The sequence below is a fragment of the Miniopterus natalensis genome, chromosome 11 (genome assembly GCF_054644295.1).
Source record: "Miniopterus natalensis isolate mMinNat1 chromosome 11, mMinNat1.hap1, whole genome shotgun sequence".
NCBI lineage: Eukaryota > Metazoa > Chordata > Mammalia > Chiroptera > Miniopteridae > Miniopterus > Miniopterus natalensis.
The window spans coordinates 12,557,055-12,583,437 of NC_142091.1; the positions used below are offsets into that span (position 1 = coordinate 12,557,055).

The 26,383-nt window shown below is 40.0% G+C and overlaps 1 protein-coding gene across 2 annotated transcripts in view; it reads right to left on the reverse strand.

Annotated features, from left to right (window-relative positions):
• The window catches only part of SIK2 (salt inducible kinase 2), a 112,389-nt gene that overhangs the window by 30,957 nt on the left and 55,049 nt on the right, over positions 1-26,383 (reverse strand). For both annotated transcript variants that reach the window (XM_087821551.1, XM_087821552.1), the window contains exons 4-6: positions 14,811-14,972; positions 1,570-1,694; positions 1,004-1,127 (exon numbers count right to left, since the gene is read on the reverse strand). In XM_087821551.1, coding sequence (XP_087677677.1) covers positions 1,004-1,127; positions 1,570-1,694; positions 14,811-14,972 — 411 coding nt within the window. The remainder of the gene's footprint in view (positions 1-1,003; positions 1,128-1,569; positions 1,695-14,810; positions 14,973-26,383) is intronic.

Here is a 26,383-nt window from a genome sequence, read left to right on the forward strand (position 1 = left end):
TCCTAGAATAAGCAAATAATAAATGATCCTCAGTCATGTCTAAGGCTGATACGCTAAGGCTTTGTGAGGCAAGAGCTTGCCAGTGGACTGCTGCTTTCTCTATCAGTGCAGCGGAGAAAAATGTACGTGAAACATTATTTACTTCTGATTACACTAAGAAAACTACCCTGCTGCAAGTCTGGGCACTAGCTTATTTTCTGAGTTGACATCATGCTCTTTACCACCCCACATAAACTAACCTTAGATCACTTGCTATGTGCCAGGCACCATGCTAAGTGCTTTATACAGATTAATTTAATTAATCCTCACAACAGCTCTATTAGGAACTATGGTTATTTCCATTTTATAGATTGAGGAAATTGAAGCACAGAGAGGAGATATAACTTGCCAAAGATGGACCTTCAGTAAGTGGTGAACTCAGGACTGAAACCAGGCAGTCTGGCTCCAAAGTCTACACTCCTAACTACTGGAGCATTGTTTCTACTGTTACTAGGAACAAAAGAGTTAAGGGCGATAACCCAAAACGAATCTAAGGAGTAAACTTAACTGCTGCCTATGTCACAACCCAATATAAGACTAGTTGGGATTATGGCATTTCATCTTAATTCAATAGTTTCGCCAGTTGGTTTTCAAATTTAATTTCAAAATTTTAATTTTTCAACTTCCTGCCAAAAGATATGAGAAAATCCATTTCAAACTTAGAGTAAAATGGTTGTGAATCTGTATCTACAAAGAGCCTCTCTCAGTCTAAAATAAACCTGGGACATTTATAGACCAAGAGTAAGTGGGAAGACTTGCTGCTCTTAATCTGGGGAACTTTCTGTTTTTAGCAGGAAGGCTGGAACTTCTCTCACCTACATGGAGGGGCTGCTTATTTCCACAGCTTTTAAAGTAACTCAGTCACTTTATTTAGCACCCAAACTCTAAGGGTGGCTTTGCCTAGGCGGTTCATTTGGAGCACAAATTCTGTAATGCCCAGTTAGTAAGAGGAACAGGTTGTTACCTTCTGACATGAAATATGGAATCCGGAATCTTCCTTCCAAAACCCTTTGCCTCAAAATAGGAAGAGTTGGTCCATCAAAAGGCAGAGCTCCACAGACAAGAACATAAAGAACAACTCCCATGCTCTAGGGGAAGAAAACCACAGGGTCATTTTTCTACCAAGAACTTCAAACATTCTTTGTTTTCCCAAATATCCCCAGGGCTTTTAAAACCCTATGGACTAAAAAATTCCTGTTTGAATTTACTATTTTCTTGAATTTGAAAAAAAAATCTGAAACCCTAATTATTACAATAAAGTATCCTATAATAAATACCAAAATATCTGAATTTAATCATTTTGATTACTACTTAACTTTAAATTATTGCTCCTGTTAGAATGATAACATCTGTCCTTAAAAATTCTTTCCTAGAATCCAATTCAAGATGCTCAACTTATTAGAGTTCAGCGGACAGGAAAGTGTGAACTACTTACTGCCTATGTCTTAGATACCAAGAGCTTCAAAGATGGGCCAGAGTACCAAGTACTATCACTATAGAAGCACTTAACACAGCAAAGCAAAGCAATACCCAAATGTCCAGCTGCGGTCCTTCATACTGCTGCCCTTCAAAGACTTCCGGGGCTGCGTAAGGCGGGCTGCCGCACCAAGTTGCCAGCAGCTCGCCACTTTTAAAGAAGTTTCCAAAACCGAAATCTATTGGAATAGAAATAAATGTTACTTTCATCTATGGTCTCAAACTATACTGAATTTCTCTGTAACAGATTTTATAATATGCTATATTAACAATATCACTACTATTTACTTTGTGAGGAAAGGGACGCCATCTACCTTGTGAGGTTCCCCTAGCACTCAGCATAATGACTAGCAAATATTAAGCATTCAAAAAATATTTCTTGAATGAATGTATAAAGGAATCAAGTTTTCTTCTCAAAGAGAGTAAGAGATTGGAAAACACTTTAATAATGTATTTTTAAGGCTGAAAGAAAATCCACTGGTGTGGACAACCAAATTGAATTTGATAATCTCAGAATTTTAATTACTCCATGATTAAGAGTTATTTGTCTTGTATGGTCTATAAAAAAAGAACCAAATGAGTAAAACTCTAAGATATTTACCTAAACACAACCAAGTGACTGGCTGTTCTTACAGTCATTATCCCAGGGTAGCAAAATATATAACCTTTTAGGCAACCAAGTACAGTGTTTCCTAAGTAACAGCTCTCTCTGTGTTGGCCCATACATCCTGATTTAGGCAGACACCTATCCGAATAGCTCATTAACATGTGACGGCTGCATGGCTCAGTCACAGGCCATGCCTCGCCAGTACTTACTCATTTATGGAATGCAGTGGCAGTATACTTTAAAACAGTTAACGATCTCCTATTAGTCATACTGAATCTACAGCTTTGATTTACAGCCTGCTCTCTGGAAATACTATACTCAGATGCCTTCAATGTGCATGAAAATTACAGCAGAATTCAGTGAGCTTTGGTATAAATGCAAGCTTGTGGCATTTTGCTCAGCCTTCACATAGTCTCATGTTCTTACTGAAGAAACAGATTCCTATTATTTCGTTAGTTATAGCCCCGCTGTTTTCTGTACAGCACACGCCTGGCTGAAGAACACTGCCCTAGTGACAGAAACTGGCTCTGCACCCAGCTAGTGTACAGCACTAGTTGGACAGTGAGCTTTAAGAGGTCTGTGCCCCCAGGGGACTGGATTGAGTCTCCAGGGCCAGAATGACTGGCTGTGTGACTTTGGGTCAGTCTTTGTGAGCCTCAGTTTCCCCATTTGTAAAGTTGAAATAATAAACATACGCAGTTAGCAGGCTGTTGCGGGAATCCAATGATAACGTAAACTCACACTCTATTCATACCTTGAGTCTGAACCTTACATGGACGCATTCCCTTAGCTAGTTGATGTAAAAGCTGGTGGCAAGCAGTAGTAACAGCGACAACAGTCACAATCTCCAACACTATAGCTTCAGAGCAGAGTGCAAACTAGGACGTTAGGGAGAAGACAGCTGGGCTCCCATTTTGCCACTTTCTAGCTTCAAGTCCTCTAGGTAAATAATTTAACTTCCCTGAACCGTAGTTTCTCTATCTATAAATGTGGGGATAATCCCCAGCCCAGACGGGATGCTGTGAGGATTAAGCAAGACTGAGGATGTAAAATGCCTAGAACATATATGAACTGTCAGCTCCCTTCTCCTTCTGTGGAGCATCATTACCAACCACTGTCTTTCAGAGAAAAAGGTCCTGAGAAAATATACAAGAAGGGTAGGAAAAGTATAGCGGGCTTAAGGGTTCAGAGAGAAAAGAGGATACGTGAGCCTCAGGCACAGTTTAAACCTGGCGGAGCAGCACTGTGGTCTGTCCTCGGCACCCAGGAGTACGAGACAATGCGAACTTCCCCCTTCACAGTGGGACTACGTTTCGGTCCTACACTGTTTCCCAAAATGACTATCTTATCATTCAGAGAGGTCTTATCTTCTCAGTTCCACCTCTATGACTAGCCACTCACCATACATCAGATGTCCATATTGATACGCTTCTAATTTTCTAGAAAACCTATATTCTCAAATGAGTCAAGAACTCATGTTCAAATAACATTTAAAGAGGAAAATGTTAATTTCATTCAACAGAAAAGCACAAGAAGCTCTGGATGAGTGTTTGGAGATCCTGAAATAGGTCCGATAATTGCTGTACTTTAAACCATAATCACAGGATGGGCTTTAGCACATGTAAGTTGAGGATACACTCCAAACAGCATTGTAAAGTTTTAACGTCTCAATGAGCCACTGCAGAACTCCTTTGTTCTGAACTTCCCTGGACTTTGGCGGAATGAACTCAAAGGAGTGACTGGGACGGAGGCTGGTCAGGGAGGCAGCCTGACCTCTTTATTGTGAATTTGCTCCTGGTACACTTCATGGGCAAAAAGGGTGAGAGCGAGGAAAGCATCACGTGCCTGTGGCTTCCCAGTCTCAACCTTGGCTTTACATGCCTAGGACACAGAAAGTGTCCTGTTAACTTACAAGGAGAGGCACCAAGGAGATGTTTACTTCTATTTCCAGAAAGCAACTAAAGAAAATAGGAACTTGAGCCTGTAGAAACAATAAAACACCAAAAGACAATCAGGCTCATGAAGGCCATTACTTATTTATTTATTTTAGTTGAGCCTCACCTGAGGGTATTTTTCCATTGCTTTTTCAGAGAGAGTGTAAGGGAGGGAAGCCTGAGGGAGGAGAGAGAGAGAAACATCGATGTGAGAGCCACATCGACTGGCTGCCTCCTGCAGGCGCCCTGTCTGGGGGTGAGGAGCAAACCTGAAACCAGGTAGATGCCCTTGATGGAGAATCGAACCTGTGACCCTTTGGTGGGAGGGCCAATGCTCTAACCACTGAGCAACACTGGCCAGGGCATGAAGGCCGTTATTAATGGCATATATGCAGATGTCTTCTGTAACCTTGCCAAAGCACTTATACACATCGTATTTGTAATCGATGATCTGATATAAAAGTTAAGGAAGACTGTGGAGTCAGGCAGATTTGGAATCAAATCCTGAGTTTTCCACTTAGCTGTGTGATCTTAAGTAAATTACTTAAGTTCTCGAAGCCTTGGTTTCATCATTTGTAAAATGGGGACAATACTCACACTTCATAAAGTCACTGTGAGCAACTTACTGTATATTATGCCACTACTTGTAAGTAGATGATATATAATGCTTGAGCTACTCGAAAGGAGAATAGTAATTCTTCCTCTCCTTGTTCTCCTTATCTGCCTTCTCCATCAGACTAAACAGCTTGAGAGGAGTGAGGGGGAAATGATATGTCTAAACTCCCAGCACTTAGCACACTCTCTGCAGACAGCAGCTGTTCCATAAAGGTTTGTTGAACGAACAGATAGTCATCATCTCTTTCAGAAGTACTATGTGTCAGAAACTTATTGAAGTCCTCCGAAGATGATTTCTTTTTTTAAAAAAATATATCTTTATTGATTTCAGAGAGAGGAAAGAAGACGGAGAGAGAGAGAAACATTGATGATGAGAGAGACATTGATCGGCTGCTCCCTGCACACCTCTGACTGGGGATGGAGCCCGCAACCCGGGCATGTGCCCTGACTGGGAATCAAACCCCGATCGCCTGGATCCTAGGTCGATGCTCAACCACTAAGCCACGCCCGGTCAGCCGATGATTTCTTCTTAATAACCCTATTTGATATCCTTATTTTAGGAGAAAATGAGGGTAGAAAGTTAAGAACCTTGCTAGAGGTTATACTGAATTTGTGGAACTGGAAGAGAAACCAAGCTCTCACTGTTAACTGCCACCTGTATGTCTCCTGGCACAGTGATATGGAGCTATTTTTGAGCACGTTAATAACGGTCAGGTTTAAGACGTGGCAATGGAAAGGCACTTAAAAATAAAAGCCTTTTTATTTCTTCACAGGAATCTGGACGACGTGCTTCATTCGGTCTGCAGCTTTCTGCCTAGAAGCACATGGTAAAATGAAGGATGAGCAAAAGGGATGAGATATGAAAACGGCACAGCGATGCAGGATTTGTTTCTTATCGCCATTTATTCAAACAGGATGCACCGATGTGCCATCCTACCAACCATACCCACTGCACTCTTTCATTAAACATCTGAGTGCATATATGGATCAACCTCTGTGCAAACACAGAAGAGAGCCTAACCACGACAGAGGATAATAAAAGATGCTACATTTGCATCTGATTTTTAGAAAGCATTATGAAAATAATCTCTTGGGCATTATTCCTCTTTATGCCAGACCCAGACCCAGCCTGGCCTTGCTGGAAAGGAAACATCTTTCTAGTTTAATTTCTTCTGCAACACACTGATCTGTTAGTTAATACCTAACATGATGGCTGCTATATCCCTCAGGCATTCTGTTTCCTGTTTCTCAGTCATAAAATTTATGCCATGTAATGTTGAATTCACTTTGACATTATTTAACTTTTAATTTTAAAATAATTTTAGATTTACAGAAGAGTTGCAACAATAGAGGAGAATTCCCTATGCCCTTTGCCCAGCTTCCTCTAATGCTAATATTTTATATAACTATAGTGGTTCAATTATCAAAACTAAGAACGTAACACCAATTCAATACTACTAACGAAACCATGGATTTCACCAGTTTCTCTTACTAATGTCCCTTTTCAGTTCAGGATTCCACAATGCACTGTTGTCATGTCTTCTCCAATTTGTAACAGTTCCTCAGTCTTTCCTTCTCTTTCATGACCACAAAGAGTATAGGTCAGGTATTTTATAGACTGTCCCCCAGTTTGGGCTAGGCTGATGTTTTCTCATGATTAGATTAAGACTGTGAATTTTGGGAAGAACACACAGAGGTGAAGTGCTCTTCTCAGCATGGTGTTCTAATGGTGAGCTCACTGCCCCAATTCCTTCTACACTTATGAATTACAATTCTTTAAGGAAGAGTTGTCCCTTCTTCCCCTTTTTTTTATTAAATCATTTACTTATTATTTATAATATTGCCATATCATATTTGTCATGAGTATTTATTTTATTGTTTGGGTTTTAGTTCAATACTATTATATTGTTATTTATTTTGATGCTCAAATAGTTCCATTTGAGTTGGCCATTAGGAGTTAATTCAGGTTGGCTCCTGTAGCCTTTCAACATGTCCCATCTTCTTAAAATTTCATTTTAAGAATTTCCTTATTTTTTGGCACCAGAAGATGTTCCAGGCTCATCTTATATTTTCCCTGCCCCAGCCTTGAAATCAACCACTTCTCCAAAGGGGCCCTGGTTCCTTTTACAGAGGAATTGTATTTAGAAACCAAGACTAGGACCTAGATGTGCTCAATACAACTAGGATGTCACTGTTTCTAAGCCCTGTCAGCAGACAGTTAGGAAATATATGTATGAACGCTAATTCACGTATACATATGTACTTACATTTATTTTTGTACCTATCTATATGTATATGTGTTTTTAAAAAACCTTAAGTTCATACTGATACTTCTCACACCAACCCAGGGTTCAGTCTAGTATTCTTTTGATACTATTTTTGTTCAAACATGATTGAGCAACTCTGAAAAATTCTGACGATATAAACGAGGACAGAAAGAAGTTAGGGGAAGCTCCCGGAAAACACGGTCGAAGGGAAACAGTTTATGGCAGGAAATTACTGAGGTGGTGGCAGAAGTCAGCAACAAGAACCGGCTAAAACCAGATCAATCCAAGACGGAGGAAAAAGTCACCAGAAACCGACCCTAAGCTCATTATATCATCATTATAATGAAAACTGACACCATAAGCAGATGGGGCACTGAGGGTGACAAATGTCATGACATTTCAAGAATGACCATATTAGGAACAAGACCCCCCGCAACAGAAGGTGGAGGCAGAATTTGGCTCCACAGAGTTCAGGAACGACCCTCGCTCGAAAACACAAAATCCCAAGAACTGACTGCCCGCGGCGCACACCTCACGGCGAGTTTGCCCGAGACCACTCGGCGCCGGCTTCTTTCACAGCGGGCCTGGGAGACTTGCAACCGCGCGTGGCAGGGAGGGGCAGCCTGTTTCAGGCTCACCCCTGACCCTGGCTCCAGGAACCTGTGTTCTGGATGCTTTCTCTCAACCTAAATAAAACTCGCTTCCCCTTTCACTCCAACTCTGACCTTGAATTCGTTCCTGCACAAAGTTAAGAACCTGTAGGTCACAGAGTGCCCCATGTCAGGTTGGCTTCGGTGACACAAAGAAGTTTCTTTCTTCTGCTGTAATTTGTCATTTGGGTAAGAGTAATTGTTTGGCCTCTCCCTCATAACATACCTTGAATTTTTTAGATCAACCATGATTTTCAACATTTCCTTTTTTTTAAAATTCTCACCTGAGGATATTTTTTCCATTGCTTTTCAGAGAGAGTGAAAGAGGGAGAGAGAGACAAAAACATCAACGTGCAAGAGACACACAGACTGGCTGCCTCCCGCGCATACCCCGACTGGGGCTGCAACCGAGGTATGTGGCCTTGGCTGGAATCGAACCCGGGACCCTTCGGCTGATGCTCTAACCACTGAGCCAAACTGGCTAGGGCAGGTTTTTAACATTTCTTGAACATAGCAGGAAAAAGACAAATTTTCCTTAAAAAATCTTAAGTGTCTCAATTTTAAGAAAGTTCAATATAAAATCATAAGTTTTAGAAACAAAATGACAACTAGTACTTCAACACCGTTTAATAAAATCCAAAAACATTTATGTCATGCCTACTTTGGGCTAAGCATGACACACTTGGTTTTTCTGCATTTATTATCTCACTTAATCATGGTGACGGCCCTGTGAGGTGTAACGGTCCTTATGTTACAAGCGGGAAACTGAAGCTCAAAGTGGTTAACTGACTTGCCCGAGTATCCACAGCTCCAAGTGGCTTAGCCGGTGTTCAAGTACAGGTCCTTTGAACTCCAAGCCCAGTGTCCTTTTTCAGTACATCACAGCTGTTCCAAGAATACCATGCGTCAGAGCAGCTTAATCCAACTTTCTATCACAGAGAGAGATTTTCTAATTTACCCCTCTGCCAGCAGATATGGACAAATGAGGGCTTTCTCTTCCTTGCAACACTGGATGCTATGCTAACAGCACCCGACTCAGTGAGTGGGAATAATCCAGATGTACACACAGTAAATGTTAGAAATGCCCACTGACATTCGCTTTAGGGCTCTGTATTTACTTGAAGAATGCACGATGCGTTAAACACACTATCTTGTCCTGTTCATGTGAAGATGATCCATGCGCCCGTCCCTGATGCTAAGCCATGTACTCCAAAGTTTTACTCTAACAGTAATTTTGAGATTTCCTTATACTGCCATATTCTTATACCTGGTTTCTGTGTGGCCTAAAATGTTTATGAGAGAGAGCCTGGGGTAGAGTATTTAACCACAGAAAAGATAAATTACTGTTGACTGGCTCTCATGGAAATCAACTTAGCCTCAAAAGCTGAATCCTCTAATTACCTCTTATCTAACTAACCAGTAACAGACTATGAATATATTTGAAAACAGTACTAGAACTGCTATTATTGTTTTGTTTTATATTTTGAAAGTGACTGACTGACCTGTATCTTCCTGATAACGAAGCCCAATCATTATCAGTGCCGTCGTTAAATCACACCAATTATCAGTGCCTAAACACCATTAGCAAAGGGCGATTGTTTTAGGAACGACAGGGCCTTGCACAGAGGGAATAAGCTGATCCTGACGCTTACTGTCTGATGGGAACCAAGCACAGTAGAGAATTCTGTGGTATCTGTTGGAGTGACAGAGATCAAACGTCAGCATGCACACAAACCATGCGGGAATCTGCTAAAATGCAGATTCTGATTCAGTTGGTCCAGGGATGGGCTTGAGGTGCTGCCTTTCTGACAAGCTCCAAAGTGGGGCTCATGCGCTGGCCCCAGGCCACTGCTCTGAATGCCAGGAAGGAGAGGATGGACCAGAGGCCATGGGGAGGGCACAGAGGTGCCAAACAGCTCTCACTGCTGCAAAATGATTATAATCACTGAATGTTTGGAGTTTAATTTAAATGACAGAAAGACCAAGTGGAAGCAGTCATTAGGTAAATGATTGAAGTCATTTTTTAGAAAAGGGAAAAAGCAAACAAAACATTGAAAACCAGTCTTTCAAGCTAAGAGAAGATAAACAATTTCTAGGAATGGACACAACCAAGGCAATTTTTAAACTCCAGCAGTGTTAAAATGTCTAATTCATAATTTTAAAAAATCCCCCTCCAGAGCAGCAGATGGCTATAGGGTTAAATTTGTTTCCAAAATTACAAGTAGAATTCAGATATACAGTCTCGCTGAAGAGTTACACTTTCTTTGTAACTATTATAATAGGAATGAAGACGACAATGATGAGGAAATGAAAGCTGACAACTGAAAGGAGGCGAGTGGTAAGAGTTGAAGCCGACCCATTGCACAAACTGAACAGCCATCAGGCAACACTGACGTCAATGCACACTTTGTTGCCCACCAGCAAGAAAAGGCCAGCTGCATAGGTGACTTCCAAACATCAGTCACTCCATCCCCACCTGACAGGAGGGCACAAAAACAATCACCGCAGCTGAGATGAAATGCGATCTTGCTGAGCAGTGTGAGACATCTATTTGTCCAATGAGAGAGTTCAGTGAGCTAAGAAGCAAATAAATTATCTTCCTTAGCCCAAAATGGAGTGGGGAGGGAGATGGGGGAAAACCAAAACAAAATGAAACAAAACCCTGTGAGCCCTCTTCCATACTCCAGGCTTGATGTGCTGCTGGGGCTAAGGGCCTGCAGGAAAAAGACGCAGTTTCACTGGGCTTGCTCAGGCAAAGTGGTTTTACATTTTACCTAATACTAGTGGCAGGAGGATGACGAATGGAAGACTTTTAATAAATATTTTACCAATGAAATCTGCCTCAGGCTCCCCAACTCTTTTTTGGTTCCAGGGCATAAAACTGCAATTTTATTTACAGAAACCCTGTCTCAAGGCCTTCTAGTGAGCAGGAAGACTGTTAGAAGCAATAATGGAAGATGATGGGCCACTCAGAGATCATGGGTCAACTCAGAAAGGAAGCACTGGTCTTTGGCCAAAGACAAGGGACTTGTAATGCACAGGTCAGATTAATGAGGCTCATTACACATTACTAATTACACTGAAGGTCTCTCGGGAAAAAATTTAATTGCATCAAGCAGAGATAATTTAGAATATAAATGATAAACTTTCCTTGTTCCTCTGAGATTTGTATTAATAAGGCTTTAAGGACCTGGTAATGAAAAAACACAACACAAGGGGGGGTTTATATGGCTATCAAAAATTTCAGGTTTCGCATGGACTCAATTACAGATTGAATATAAATAACAGCTACCTTTAATTGAGTGTTACATGATGCCAGTAACTATTTAACACTTAAATAGCACTATGTACCAGGTACTGCTCTAAGTATTTTACAAATATTAACCAGTAACCACTACGAGATACGAACTTCTGTCATTCCTCTTTACAGATAAGGAAACTGAGGACAGAGAAGTTAGGTAATGTGTTCAAGGTCACGCAGCTAGTAAGTGTGCCAGAGCCAGGACTCAAACCCAGGCAGCCTGGCTGCAGGGCCCATGCTCTTATCTACCACCCTCACTGTCTCCAGCGTTATCACTAATCCCTATGATGTTCCCGAGGAACAGAGTAATCTCGCCTAACGGATATGGAAACCTAGACTCCGTGAGTTTAAATAATCAGCCCAAGGTAACACAGCCAGAATTTGCACCTGTGCTGTCTGGTCTCAAACTCCACATTCTTTATGTGAAGCCTTGTTTGAACTCTGATATTTGTGAAGCTTCCTCTGGGTAATTGATACATTTTAATCCTTATCTAAGTATTTATTGTAAACATTTTAGATTAGGAAAGTTAAATAATAAAACGAAACGTCCTTCACCTATTCATTCCCAACTTTATGCCTAAATAATCATAGCAAAAATAGCCAGGAGGAAAGAGTGCTGCAACACTGATACGAAAGAAAGGCAGTGTTTCTTCGCATTCTGCCGCCCCCTCCGAGCGCCCTGACACTGGGATTTTGTGAAGGCTGCAGGTCTCATGACAGGCGCCGAGCACACGCTGGCGTGGATGAGCCCACGGCCCAACAGTGTCTGGCGACTTTGTCCACTGGAGGAGCATAAAGTAGACGCTGATTTCAAAGCTATGTTTCTGTATTTATTAAAATGAACTATGTCATTTTCTGTTTTATAAACAGAGACAAATAGTTTAATTTAAACCTAGTTTTGGTTTGCACTTCTCTTCAATTTCAACACACAAGATGGCTAAAACAGTTCATTTATCCAGCCTTTTTAGCAATTAAAGAGATCTTCACAAGTAGAATAAACAGAGATTGAGGAAATAACTTCATATTTTATTCTGGGTTCTTGTAGTTTTTCCATGGAGCCCCATCTTTCCTACTTTCTTTAAAATTTAAAAAGAATCCTCTGAAATCAGAAGACGATGTTTTTAAAATAAAGCAGGGCCATAAAAAAGTTATAAAATCTGTGGGAAGACATAAATTTACGGGAGAAATTCTTTCATAGCACTGGAGCACATCTAAGCTTTGATGGCATGCGGAATCCTTCCCGATCTGGCTCTGCCTACCTGTACAGGCTCTTTTCCTATTATTCCTCAGGGGCACCTATGTCCCACTAGCTCTGCTCTGCAGTTTCCCTACGTACTTTGAGTTTTCTGGCCGGCCTGCCTTTGCGCATGCAGATCCACGTCGCTGGAGCTGCCATCTGTACCTTACCCCCTCAACCCACTCCCACTATCCCACCACAGATGGCAGGGCCAGTCTTTCTCCTTGCCTTTACAACTATCGCTTTGTATTACAGTGACTTGAAGGTCTGGTTCTGGATTAACCCCTAGAGGTGAGAGCAGTGTTTTTGCACTGCTGCCATTTTGTCTGGAAATATTTGTGTCTCTAAAATTTAGCTTAGGAGCATAGTAGATGCATAATTAAACATTTACTAAAATTTGTAGTAAATGGTGGTGAGGATGACAAAAAAGTGTGGGCAAGAAGATATGTGAGTGCTTAGATACAGTGTGTGTCTATACTTGTGTGGCAAGGAATCAAGGACACTAAATGTATAAATGCAGAATGATGGAACTGGCAAAAACGCTTGGAAATGACAACATGGTGCAGTGGAAGAAACACACACTGTGGTCAGAGAGACCTACGCTTGAATTCCAGGTCTGCTACTTATTGTCTGAGTCACCTTAGAAAGTTATTTAATCTTTTTTTATTTCATCTTTCTCATCTAAAAACTGGCAAGAGCTATGCAGCTCTTAGGGTTGCTGTGAAGATTAAATGGTAAAGTACCTAGCAGAGTACCCGAAAACAGTGAAGGCTCAATAAATGTTTAGCTGTTATACCAGCTTAACCAGAGAGAACACTTCAGGTCTTAGACATTTTACCTGTCTTCTAGATAAAAACTAGAAGGCCTCGAAGTTTAGATATTAAAAAACAAAACTAAAACCAGCAAAAACAAACAAAAAACTAGCAATCTCATAATGACATTAGAAATACTGAGTTTACTACCGATATTCCTGTATCCTAGTAGACACATGACAGCCAGGCAAAATGAGTACGTCATTTGCAAGTTTCTTTGGTTCTACCTGGACATTTCCCTTCGAGGAGTTCGTGACAGAGCACTGTATAATTCCTAGAGCACATGACTCACACCTCTAACCTTTCTCTGCCTGAAAACACTCCCAAAACTCCTCCAAGGTACTGTCGTGTGGATTTTTTGTTTTGGTGATAAATGAATGCAAAGGTGAAGCGAGGGTTTCCCTCTTCTTTCTACAGGGGCAAGGACTTCAGAAAACAAGGCCCTTCTCTGAAGAGGGCCGTCTGAGGGCAGCAGCTGCGGTGGAGGAGAAGTAAACAGAAATCCCGGGACGGGACGTGCGTTACAGAAGGTCAGCAGAAAGGAGTAAAGGGAATGAGGGAGAACACACAGGGATGGGAGATGTGAACATATGTAAGTAGCGGCGCAACACTAACCAGGTGGATTGTATTTTCAAAATGAAATGACAAATCAATAGAGATCTTTATATATAATGGGAACGTAGCAATCAGCTCTGTCTTACCAAACACTGTCTCATTCAGCAATCCCATTATCAAAAACCACAGACAGAATGGAAACCCATTACCTCCCTGTAACATATGTAGCATTGGCATTTAAAATTAATTATTAAAATTAAAGTAAAAGTACATAAAGTTAAAGTAAAGTAAGTAAAAATTAATTATTTACCTTCCTCAAAATGCTCAGGATAAAAACTAATGGGAAATGGCATGAACACAGACCAGTTAAATGAACAAATCAGAGGCTTTTAACTTCTATTTTATACCCCAAGGAGTTTTCTCCCTAAATTTTCTCTAGTGAATATCTAACCTAGCTGGTCAACCAATAATTTCTTGGCCAGCTCCACTCATCTGAAGGTCCCTGTTCCTCTTTCATAATCCTAGAACAAAACACCAGCACTTGCAATTTTGCTAAGCTTGTGCTTCATGCCCCTTCCCTTCTTCAAAACCCTACCCACATAAATCTCCCTTCCTCCCTCTGCCCCACCCTGCAATCTCTCCTGCTCCGGCTCCAGTTCAGATCCCCATTTTCTTGACTGGACTATGCAGTGGAGCCCTCATTAATCTTCCTGTCTTCAGTCTTATTCACGTCCCACATGTCTTTACTCTGCTGCCAGACACACATCGTTCTAACTTGCAAATCTAACTGCCATCCCAATCCCACTTCACCTTTACCCCCACTCAAAAGTTTTCAATAGGCTAGACTCCTTATGACCCACAAAATAAACTCTAGAATCTTCTTCATGGCACTCAAGACCCTTCACATTCTCGTCTTTGCCTACCTGCTCCTCCTGTATCAACCCACAGTCCTCCCTTTTCTTTTTCCTGCCGGTAACCTCACTGTAGCCACCAACCCCAGCAACCGGCACTGTGGCTCTAGACCTATCAGCCCTCCTCCTCCGGCAGAGCCCCACAAACTGACCCAGACACAAATCAGACCAAGGATACAAATGAGACATCAGCCATAGCCCTGCCACTGTGCACATTAATAATGAACCGATTTCCCTTACTTTGCATTGCACATAGATCTAAGGAAATGAATGAAACACACTTGTTCTTTGAGAAAGTCTGATGTCATCAGTAGAAATGCTACAAATCTCTGCCTGCAGTTCTTTTTCTGCAAATACCCAGCACAAGAGCTCACAATCACGTCAGAGCCAGCGGTGTCCCAGTTACCTGCTATTTTGATATTCATGTTGTTATCCAGCAGGAGATTTTCAGCCTTGAGGTCACGGTGCACAATCTTCTGACTGTGACAGTAATCGACAGCAGATAGGATTTGCCAGAATTTGCGCCTGGCCTCAGACTCATTTAACCGGCCATGATTAGCAAGATAGTCTGTAAAAGAAGAGAGAATTTAGAATATTCACCAAAATAAAATGACTCAACTGTTAGGATTTGGGATTTTTTCTCCTCAAAAAACTTTTATATGACCAAAGGTTAGTGCTCAAAGACCACGCGGTTTTCCAGGTTTCTTGCCTTAAGAAAAGTAATTCCAATCATATTTTACTACAGTCCAGAAAAACAAAGACAGTCCAAGACCAGACCATAGCAAATGGCACAATATTCATAGTACAACTCAAAATGCATTTTATGCCCAAGCACTCCTTCTTTTCTTGAAAAATTTACTGAATATTGACTATTCCTAACTACATTTAAAGAATAAAATTTATGTAAAACAAAGAACATGAATCACTTCTCTGATATGCAATGAGACAAAGTTAGCTTTCTTATAAAAAATCATTTTATGCAGTTATTATACAAACCACCTGTAACATGAGACATGGTGGTCCCTGGAAGTAGCTTAAATAATTACTCCGTTTTCTTGTTCAAAGGAGTAATTCGCATCTACCCAAGAATATGCAGACTTGCTCCTGAAACCAAACACTCCTATAAGAGAGGCACTGTGTCTAAAAATATATACTTTGCAAGACAAATGAGCTATCGTTGAGCAATGTTATAATCTCTATTAACGGCCTTTGAAATGATCTTTTGAGGGAAAGAAGGCAATATAAATTATGACAGCTTTTTCTATTTATTTCCCCAAGTAAGGAACTGGCCACAGCACCTTGCACCTGTTTTCAGCTCTAGTTGATTGGTTTACTGTTTTCAAATTCCATGCCTTTGGCTCATGTGATCCTCAGTATTTACTATGAAATTGACTAGTACTCGTACAGCCCTTTACAGTATATAAAGCATGTTCATGTCACAGTATCTCACTTAGTCTTCTTAAACTTCTCTATGATAACTATTACTCTAATTTCTACTTTATATTTGAGGAAGCTGAAGATCAGAGCAATTAAGCTATCTGGCTGAATTAGTAGTGAATGGCTGATCGGGAACTAGAAACGTTGAATTTTACTATATCAAGCTGCTTCTTTACTACACTCCTGCTGAAATCCTAACCATCCTTTCAAAACCCGACTCAAATGCCACTTTGATCTTAAGCAGTCCCCCCTCACTTCAAATAGAAATAAATCACTTCAAATCCCTCTTCTCTGAACTCCTCACTTATAACACGACGCCTCACACTTTAATTATCTGCATATATATCATAAATAGCCCGTGTTCGTGTTTGGATACACACACGGCCCCACTTCTAACACACTGTGCTTCAGAAAATAAGATGCCTTCATTTGAGCTGCCCGGGCCAGGGTCACACCACCCGCCCTGCACCCCCACGGCGCCAGGTACTAAACAGCTGCTCAGTAAGGCCTTATCCTGGACGCTGCTGCGAGCCTTCCCACCAACAGCATTCCAAGATGCGGAGCAGCGGTGTCATACTCCACAAGTTCAGGCTGTACATTAGGTGGGCATTTTGTATATCCTTCCACCTCTGCCAGCATCACACACAGACCATCAGCTCGTCACGCCTGCCCTTTGCCCTTACAGAGCCCACGTGGCAGTGTCCACAATTCTGAAAGGGGAAAGGGTTACTTAAGAACAAACATGCAGAATTTTCGGTCAGAGTGTCCAAACTATGTCTCAGTAAACTGGCGAGTGGACAATGTGCTTTCTGTTCCTGAGTAAACCTGAGCCCCCTTCTATACGGGTTTAGCTGGGAAATCCACAGTGAAGGGTCGGTGGTGGTGGTGGTGGGGTGCACAAACTTAGCGAGAGAGTGCAACGTTTTCTGCGAGGGAATCTCTTTTGGCTAGTTCGTAGTATCTTTCCTATGATTCCACACCAAATTCAGGCTTTACATTTAGCTATAAAATTGTATCACTAAGTGAGGCAGTCATTTCATAGACAAATGACTGGCTTCCCAGGCGACAAAATTTCTTCCTGTTGAAAATGCTGACTTAATGTGCATCGGTGGAAAAGATTTTTGAAATTTTGGCAACACAGACAAACCTAACAGATCCAATGTGAACAAGTACAGGTTAATATATATGGAAAAAGAGTCCAAACTGTTGCCTACAAAATGAGTCCTGGGAAGCATAACACAATCTACAGCAATTGATATTTTTTGAAGAAGCAGTCAAAACTGGCACCACCACAGCCCCGGGGAAGGAAAAGCTTTGAAGCTCGGCAAGAAGGGTACTGTCTGAAAAACAAGGGCACAGTACACATGAACCTAAAATTATCATGTAAAGCCACAGTCATCACGTCAACAAATACGTAACAAAGTGTGAGAAAAATGACATCTGCAGTCCAGAGAGTAAGAGGCCAACTATTTAAAGAAGTGGTATTTTCACCCCTTAAGCAAAAATCTGGGCGAGTATTACAGTCTATCTATCATCTCTCCCATTCTTTATGATTTCTGCAGTGTAGGCAGCCTCCAAACAGTAACAGAAGGAACTGAGGCAAAAACCTGTGGCTGCCAATAAAACCAGTTTAGGTATACACCATCCTCAGCGAAGGGCACTGCTATCAATCCAAGCTCTGGTTAATAAACAAGGACCACAAGTTAACGCTGCAAAGAGCACACACATGTTTCACTTTAGCAACGTAACTAACTGTGGTTACAGAAGAAACTTATGAGCACCACAGCACTTCTCTACACTCATGGCCTATGTATTTTTGATGAATGGATACCGTTTCCCAAAAATTGTTTTTCTCCTGAGTTTGCATTTGTACTGATTGTTAAGTGAAATGTAATTTTATGCTTGTTGACTTTAATTAAACAAAACTTTTTACAGTTATATTTTGTATGTCCTTCCCCCCACTCCCCATGTTGTTTCCCTGGTAATTGGTTTTTATTGTATATTACAAAAGTCATGGCATGTGACAGATTGGGCAACGAAAAAATTGGTCTTTCAATACTGAGTTTGAGAAATACTGATACAGACAACTGTACAGGCAATTACCATACGCCGTGATAAAGGCTAGAACAGGAATAAATACATCCTAATACATTTTTGAGGATCATTTAAAATTTTTTATTATGAAAGTCTCAAATATATATGAAAGTAGATAAAATAGGATAATGAATCCCCAAGATTCAAGAGTTCTCAAAATTTTGCCATACTTGCTTCATTTCTTTTTTCCTTTTAATCCTTCTTTCTTTTCTTTTGCTGTAGTAACCTAAAGTAAATCTTGACATAATTTTGTTTCACCCTACTTTTGTATGTATCTCTAAAAAACACTACCACCATTTTCTTACATAACCACAATACCATTATTATACCTAACAAAATAAACAATTCCTTAATTTCACCTAATACACAGTTTGAACTCAAATTTCCCCAGTGGGCAATTTGAATCAGGATCCAAACAAGATGTACATTTTGCAACCGCTTATTTATTTACTTATTTTTAAAATATATCTTTATTGATTTCAGAGAGGAAGGGAGAGGGAGAGAGAGAGATAGAAACATCAATGATGAGAGAGTCATTGATCGGCTGCCTCCTGCACGCTCCTGACTGAGGATTGAGTCCACAAACTGGGCATGTGCCCTGACCGGGAATCGAACTGTGATCTCCCGGATCCTAGGTTGATGCTCAACCACTGAGCCATGCTGGCTGGGCACAATTACTTATTTTGTCTTTGGAATTCTTTTATTCTGGAAAAGTTCCCCTCCCCTCCCCACTTTTCCCATGTCACTGAATTACTGAAGAAACTGGACGGGCTGTCCTACATTCTGGATTTGTCCTTTGCTTCTCTATAATATTGTTTACTTATTTTTCTATCTCCTGTATTTCCTATGAATTGGAATTCAAGTATCAAGAATAGAATAGATTCAGGTTTAATTTTTTTGGAGGGTGGAAAGAATATGTCATAGACGCTTTTACTAGGAGGAATATAAGATGTGGTTCTCCTACTTTTAGGGATGCTAAGATTGATCAATGAATTCTGAGAATGACAGATTGATCTTTCAATTAAAGATTCTCATCACTCTCCGAATATGGTTCTAAAGCTCAAGTATTCATCAGAACTCTTACAGGACTTGTTAAAACAGATTACTGAGACTTACTCCCGGAGTTTCTGCCATATTGTAGATTGTTGCAAGGGGCCCAAGAATATATACACACACACACATATATTTAAATATATTTTTATTGATTTCAGAGAGGAAGGGAGAGGGAGAGATAAACATCAACAATGAGAGAGTCATTGATTGGTTGCCTCCTGCACGGTGCGTACCCCCTACTGGGGATGGAGCCTGCAGCCCCCAGCATGTGACCTCCTGGTTCATGGGTCAACATTCAACCACTGAGCAACACTGGCTGGGCATGAATTTATGTATTTTTGGGGAGTATCCAGGACTGGTGTGGTACCTAGAAATCTTTTTATATAGCCAATATAATTTTGAAGTATGCAGTCTAGAAAACATACTTTGAAAAACACTGTTGTAATGGTTAAGTTGTTCGTTTATTTTGTTAATCCTCACCCGGGGATATTTTTTCCATTGATTTTTAAGAGTAGAAGGGAGGGGTGAAGAAGGGAGGGAGAGAGAAAGAGGGGGAGGGATGAGTAGCCTCTTGACCGTGCCTGGACCAAGACCCTTCTTCGGCGCAGGGCTGACGCTCTAACCACTGAGCAGCTGGCCAAGGTGAGTCATTATTCTTTTTTAAAAAAATACTATTTATTTATTTATTTTAGAGAGAGAGGGAGAGGCAGAAACATCGATTTGTTGTCCCACTCACTTATGCCTTCACTGATTCCTGTGTGTGCCCTGAATGGGGTTGAACCCGTGCCCTTGGTGTATCAGGACAATGCTCTAACCAACTGAGCCACCCGGCCAGGGCTCATTCCTTTTGATGCTCAAACTTTTCCATCTCTGACAGCGGGAAGCCCTTTACAATGACCAAGCAACACTCAATACCTTCACTGCTCTCTGATATAATAAAAATGCTTCGTGCTTCTCTTAAACACTTCTTGCCCCAAACCTGGAATCAGTCATTTCTCCAGGAGCCTTGGTTCTCTTTCCTGGAATGGAACCTGGGTGCTCGGGTGCAGTTTCATTAATGGGCTGCTACTGCTCCTAAGCTTTTCAGGCACAGAGCTAGGAAATGAGTACTTTTAAAGAGAAAATAATAATGAATTTATTCCACTTCAAACTTAAGGTTAAAGAAATTACTTTTCTTTAGGTTTTTATATTTGCATTTCTTTTTCTCTTATATAAATATAAAAGGTTCCGGTTCTTAACATTAACATACACTACTTGTTTTATTCTACAATACTCATAAAATACATTCAAAATAGCTATACTAATATGACTACTAACAATAAAATTACTGGATAAAGTTTAAAAGTTAACATTTCTTTGCAGTCCTTTTTAACTTGAGATTATATTGTCCTAAGAACGCACAGGCCAAATACAGTTTTAAAATTACTTGAAAAGCTCTCTCTCTGTCGTGTGTTGCCAACATGATATAAAGATAGTACATTTATGTGTTTGTTTTTAAATATTAGGGATTATTTTTCTTTCTCCTGTTTAACTTTATATTTTGAATATTTAAAATGCCTTCTGTGTAATATAAAGCCAAAGTTAAAACTATGTAACACCATACAGTCCACAAAGTCTGTTCCTATCCCCTGCCTAAAGGTAATTGTTTTTATTAGTTTTTGGTTTACCCTTCTATGTTTCATTTTATATGTGAAAAAAATGTATATACAATTGTATTCTCCCTACTTCTTACACAACAACGTGTGTCCTTTTTTCTCCCCCATTCACAGCAGGACACACTGCAGATACTAAAAGTTAGTAGTGTGGTGCTAAGAATAAAGGCTCAGGAGTCAGGCTGCCTGGGTTCAAATTCTGTCTTCACACTTGCAAACTATGTGACCCTGAGCGCATTACTTAACCTCCCCAAACCTTCATTTGCTGATCTAAAACTGGGGATAATAGTAGAATCCACTTCACAAAGTTATGTGAAGATTAAATGGAAAAAAGCTATTGAAAAAGAAAAAACAAAACACAACACACCTCTTCATGGTACCTGACATATACAAGTGCTCAAAAATGTTGGCTGCTATTATTTCAACTATGCTAATTACTGTTGTTACGCTGCCGGGGGCTGACTCAGGCTACCTTCCTTCCCTAAGCACCATCTATCCACTAGGCCCTTATGACACGGTATCTATGTTTCACACTCCATTGAAATTGTTTTAAATTTCACTAGTAACTTCCCTAGTCTAAAGCCAATGACTATTTCTCAGTTCTTACCTTTTAGGACCTTTCATTAAATTTTATACTAAATTGGCTTTCAAAATAAATCTCTCTCCCCATAGACTTTGTTTTTGTCTAGTTTTCCTCCATCTGTTTCACTAGTGGCTTTTCTTTCTTGTCTGACCACTAAAACTCCCACAGCCTAGCTCTGGCACTTTGCCCTTCTTTTTCTAAACTCCTCTCATAGAATTAATCTAAATTATCACCTTCTTGTGAGTAACCTCCGATCTGTTTTATTTTTAGCTGGATGATGTTAGTTCTTTCACACTATTCTCATTCAGTGCCTGTCTCGTGGGTGCCTCTTTAGTCACCGAAGTCAAGACATGCCTTAACACTGGCCAGCAGCCTCCTGCCCACAGACTCTGAGAATCTAATGAAAACTGGATTTACATACAAACACTCACATAAAATCTGATACGAAATTTCTAGGGGTCTATAAAGTTTTAGGTTTAACCAAGGTTAAGAAACTCTGCCTTGGGGGATTTCATTCATTGATTAGAATTTTTATAAAGATAAATTCCAGATTTTCCAAATGTCTCTGACCTTTTCAATAGCTACTCAATTGCACATCTACATAGGTTTTTCTTTCTGTTATTGCAGTGTTATCAAGACTGAGCTCATCTTTCTTTTTATAAACTTCATTACCACCTTCTAAGCCACTATAACTACTATCTTAGTCACTCAACCTCAAAAACTCAAGGGTCACCTTCTACCAACCCCTAAATTAAGTATAGCTAAAGCCACAATACGTAAGTTTCAAGTTATATAGATACAAGTTTTATGCAGCATAATTAATAAATGTTTTCATCCTGTATTTATACATAAGTCTAGATTTCATAGCACAACGCCTGACACATAATGAATGCTCAGTAAATGTTAGCCGCTATCATCATCACCACCACCACCACCATCACCATCACCACCATCACCACCGTGTAGACATCCCTTCTCTTCCTGGGGGATAAGAGGTGGCTTTCCCAGCATCTTATCAAAATGGAGAAACCCAACCAGTTGCATTTCCTTAAGTTTCAGGGAATATCAGAATCTTTGAATGACTTCCTTTAAGCTTAATGTTCTTCAGTTGGAAATTATTAGCATCCTTTAAAGCTGGAGCTGAGTAATAGTCCAAAACATTAATAATTTATTCAGTTAATTATTTAATGTTATGTTTAAATAATTATATTTGTAATTTCATCATTTAGTGATTTGGGAGTAAAAAGGCTGATGCTGATTTAATATTTTATGCTTAACTCACCTTTTAAAAAGGCTAAGAAACCCCCACACCTCAGATAATTAAATCTTGGTCAAAGGTTCTTAACCCACAAATTTACAAAAACTTCACACTTCCAAAAATCACTAAATTTGAAGAGAAATAGTGTTTTCAGGAATATAACCACTATCGACCATGAGGCTCCAATACAGTGATCAACACTGGCTCATCTGTCCTCTTTGAAGTATTGTGAAGATCCATTATTTTCAATCCCCAGATTAAAATTTCTACTCCTCTTTTTCCTCTAACATTTCTTTCCTTTAACCAATACAAAACATCGCCGTAAAACAAAACTATCTCACTGTAACTTAGCACTCTGGTCTTTGTCAACTTAGACTGTATTGGTCCTACTCAATCATTCCTGGATAAAAGAGAACTAAGAAAGGAAGGTCCACTAATAAAATAAAACCCTGATAACAGTTTTTAGTACATTAACATATGTATCACTTTACACTGTGAACACGAATGAAAAATGGATTAAGTATACGATCTGTATTAAATTAGGATAACTGAGTTACTCTAATTTTAAATCTTAGATATTACTTATCATATTAAATTACATTAAACTTAACCTTGAGACTCATTTAGAAATATGAAACTATAGATTTTAAAACATTTTGCTTTTTTTCTGTTTGTTTTTGTAAGTATGTAATCATTTCAAATTGTGTGCTTGACAAAAATTAAAGGAAATTGTTGCTGTGGTATACTCTGGCAATTTAATTGTGCTTTCAGCAATTTTCCAACATTAGACTGTTTGCATCTGTTAGATTCCGAATCAGTTCTTCCAGCTATGTGGAACTACTGAAGCAAACCACAGTCTTCTGAGAAGTAAATGAGTTTTGAGGTACATAGTTTAAAGTTTTGAAGATTACTTACAACTGAATTCTGTAACTATATATTAAAGTTTTCAGCAACAATTAAAAGCAAATATGATTAAACTTTTCCAAAATTATTTATAACCCCCATCAGGAAGCCAATAGGTTGCAATATCTGATTATAGTCAGATATCAAACAAACAGAAGACTTCAAAAGATTTCTTTTTTTTTTTCAACTTTGTTTTTATTTTTGACACTATTACAGATGTCCCCACTCTCCCCATCTGCCCATCTCCTTTTGCTATAGAATTGGATGGAACTGGAGATTATTATGCTAAGTGAAATAAGCCAGTCAGAGTAAAAGTTTCGTATCTTTAATAAAACACACCACTGAAATAAATTTCTGATCTCTTTGTACCTAGGGAGACTTCAAAATATAGAAGAAATGAGTTCTAAAGTCAAACAAGCCTGATTTGGGATGCTGTTTCTACTTCTCACTGCTGTGTGACCTTGGACAAGTTATTCAGGTCCTGAATGATTCTGATTTCTCAGGAATAAACCCCAAGTTTTGTTATTTGTGGGAGGGTCCTACCTTAAACCTCTCCACACATAAATTCTAACTTGATGGAAGAGGACCTTTTAAGAGTGTTTCATTTCTACATCTACACAATTGGCTTCTGTCCATACACAGTAATTTCTTTATCCCATTGCATGAAAATATGCTGTCTGCTGTGTCTAATAAGTACCTAGTGGATACAACACAAAGTATGCACTATAAAAAAATTATATTTTCAAATATTTAATGGGACAAATCAAGCAAGAAGGGTTATAAAAATGAACATGTACAGAGAATATGACTTTGGCCCAGTTTTCCATATATGTGGTACAGCTCTCAATAAAAACACACACACCCCTCAGTTATGAATTAGAATAAAATCAATTACAAAAGAATCACACATATGCTAATGAGCACATTAGCATATGACTACTTGGAGCCTCAATTGTACTGATTCTCTTCAGGTCAATGTCAGAGCACAATGCTTTCTCCTTTAAACAGAAAGCTGAACTCTATTGTGAGTTTAAAGTGTAAGAGTCATCTATTTATTTATTCATTTAACAAACTTGGTGACTTCTTTATGTTAGCTGTTACACTCAGCACTTTGCCTTCATGGAACTTCTTTTTGGGTGGTGGAAATGATAATATATAAATAGAAAAATAAAAATTACAGAGTATAGACTGAGATTCTAAGATGGCAGCAGATTAAGCGGAAGCTACACTGACACTCTCCCAGTACCAAACTGGAATTACAACTAAAATATAGAACCACCCTGAATAATCAACTGAAGACTAGCTGGAGGGCACCCTTATAACCAAGGATGCAAAGTGGAGACCACACAGAGATGGTAAGAAGTGCAGAGGCACGAGAGTGCTGGCTGAGCTCCCATAGGCAGCAACTGAAGTTCCCGAGGGATATCTCAGTTGTGGGGGGTTCCCACTGAGAACTCTGGGGTCTGAACCCCAAGCTGGGCTCCCCAGCCCAGAGCACCAGAACTGAGAAAGGTGCCCACATAATATCTGGCTGTGAAAAGGTAGGGTTTCTGTCTGCCAGGGAGAGACAGCTGGAAATGCAGGTATCCTCTTAAAGGGCCAACACACAAAGTTTTGTGTGCAGCCACTCACCCTGGGCTCTGGCAGAGTGGACTACAGATGTGTGAGGAGAGTCCGGGATCGTTGGCTTGGGGCAGTGGAGCTCAGAAGGCAGCCATCTGGATTCCTGTGCTGAGTCATTTCCCCATACTGCAGGGGACATCTTTCTCAGGCAGACATTTACTATCCAGACAGCTTTTGCCTGGGGGAGGAGCAATTGCCCCACCTGTTGAAAACCTCTCACTCCACCATGTGGAGTTTACACCTTGCTGTGGTCTACAGCCCGAGGCTCACTGAGAGACTGATTAACAATCAGCCTCTGGGTGCTTTGAGTCTTTGCCTGATCTGCTTCTGGAACCAAACTTGGAAAAGCAGACCTTGGTGTGCATCTTGGTCCTTTCCAAATGTACCCAGCTGCAGCAGAGGGAGCCACACACTGTGGACTGCAGAAAGCTTCAAACAGGGTTCTCAAGGTCAGTCACAAACAGTGTCTGACATTGGCCTGTACCAGAGACCATCCAAAAAGACAGAGTTCTAGCAGATCTACCTAATACATAGAAACAAACCTGAAGAGGCAGCCAAAATGGGAAGACAAAAAAAAGAAGTCCCAAATGAAAGAACAAAAGAATTATCCAGAAGAGGAGCTAAATGAAATGGAGATAATTAATCTGTCTGATATAGTGTTCAGAATACTGATTGTAAGGATGCTCAACAGCACGAGAAAAGCTATGGGAACTATGAAGGAAATTAACAATGACATAGTAGAAATAAAAAAAACACATTAGAAGGAATAAACAGCAGATTGGGGGAAGCTGAGAATCAGATCAGCGAATTAGAAGACAGGGTAGGAAAAAATCACTCAATCAGAGAACCAAAAAGAAAACAATTTAAAAACAGGAGGACAGCTTAAGGGAGCTGTGGGACAACATGAAACGTAACAATATTCGCATCATAGGAGTCCTAGAAGGTGTAGGAAGTAAGCCAGGGTTAGAGAACTTGTTTGAAGAAATAATGGCAGAAAACTTCCCTAACCTGGTGAAGGAAAAAGTCATACAAGTTCAGGAGGCACAGAGAGTCCCAAGCAAGAAGAACTCAAAGAGGCCACACCCAGACACATCATAATTAAAATGCCAAAAATTCAAGACCAACAGAGGATCTTAAAAGCAGCAAGAGAAAAGCATTTTGTTATCTACAAAGGAGCCCCCATATGGCTGTCAGCTGATTTCTTATCAGAAACTCTACAGGCCAGAAGGAATGGCATGAAGTATTCAAGGTAATGAAAAGCAAGGATCTGAAACCAAAAATATTCTATCCAGAAAGGCTATCACTCAAAATAGATGGTGAAATAAAGAACTTCCCAGACAATAAAAAGGCTAATGGAGTTTATTACCACCAAACCA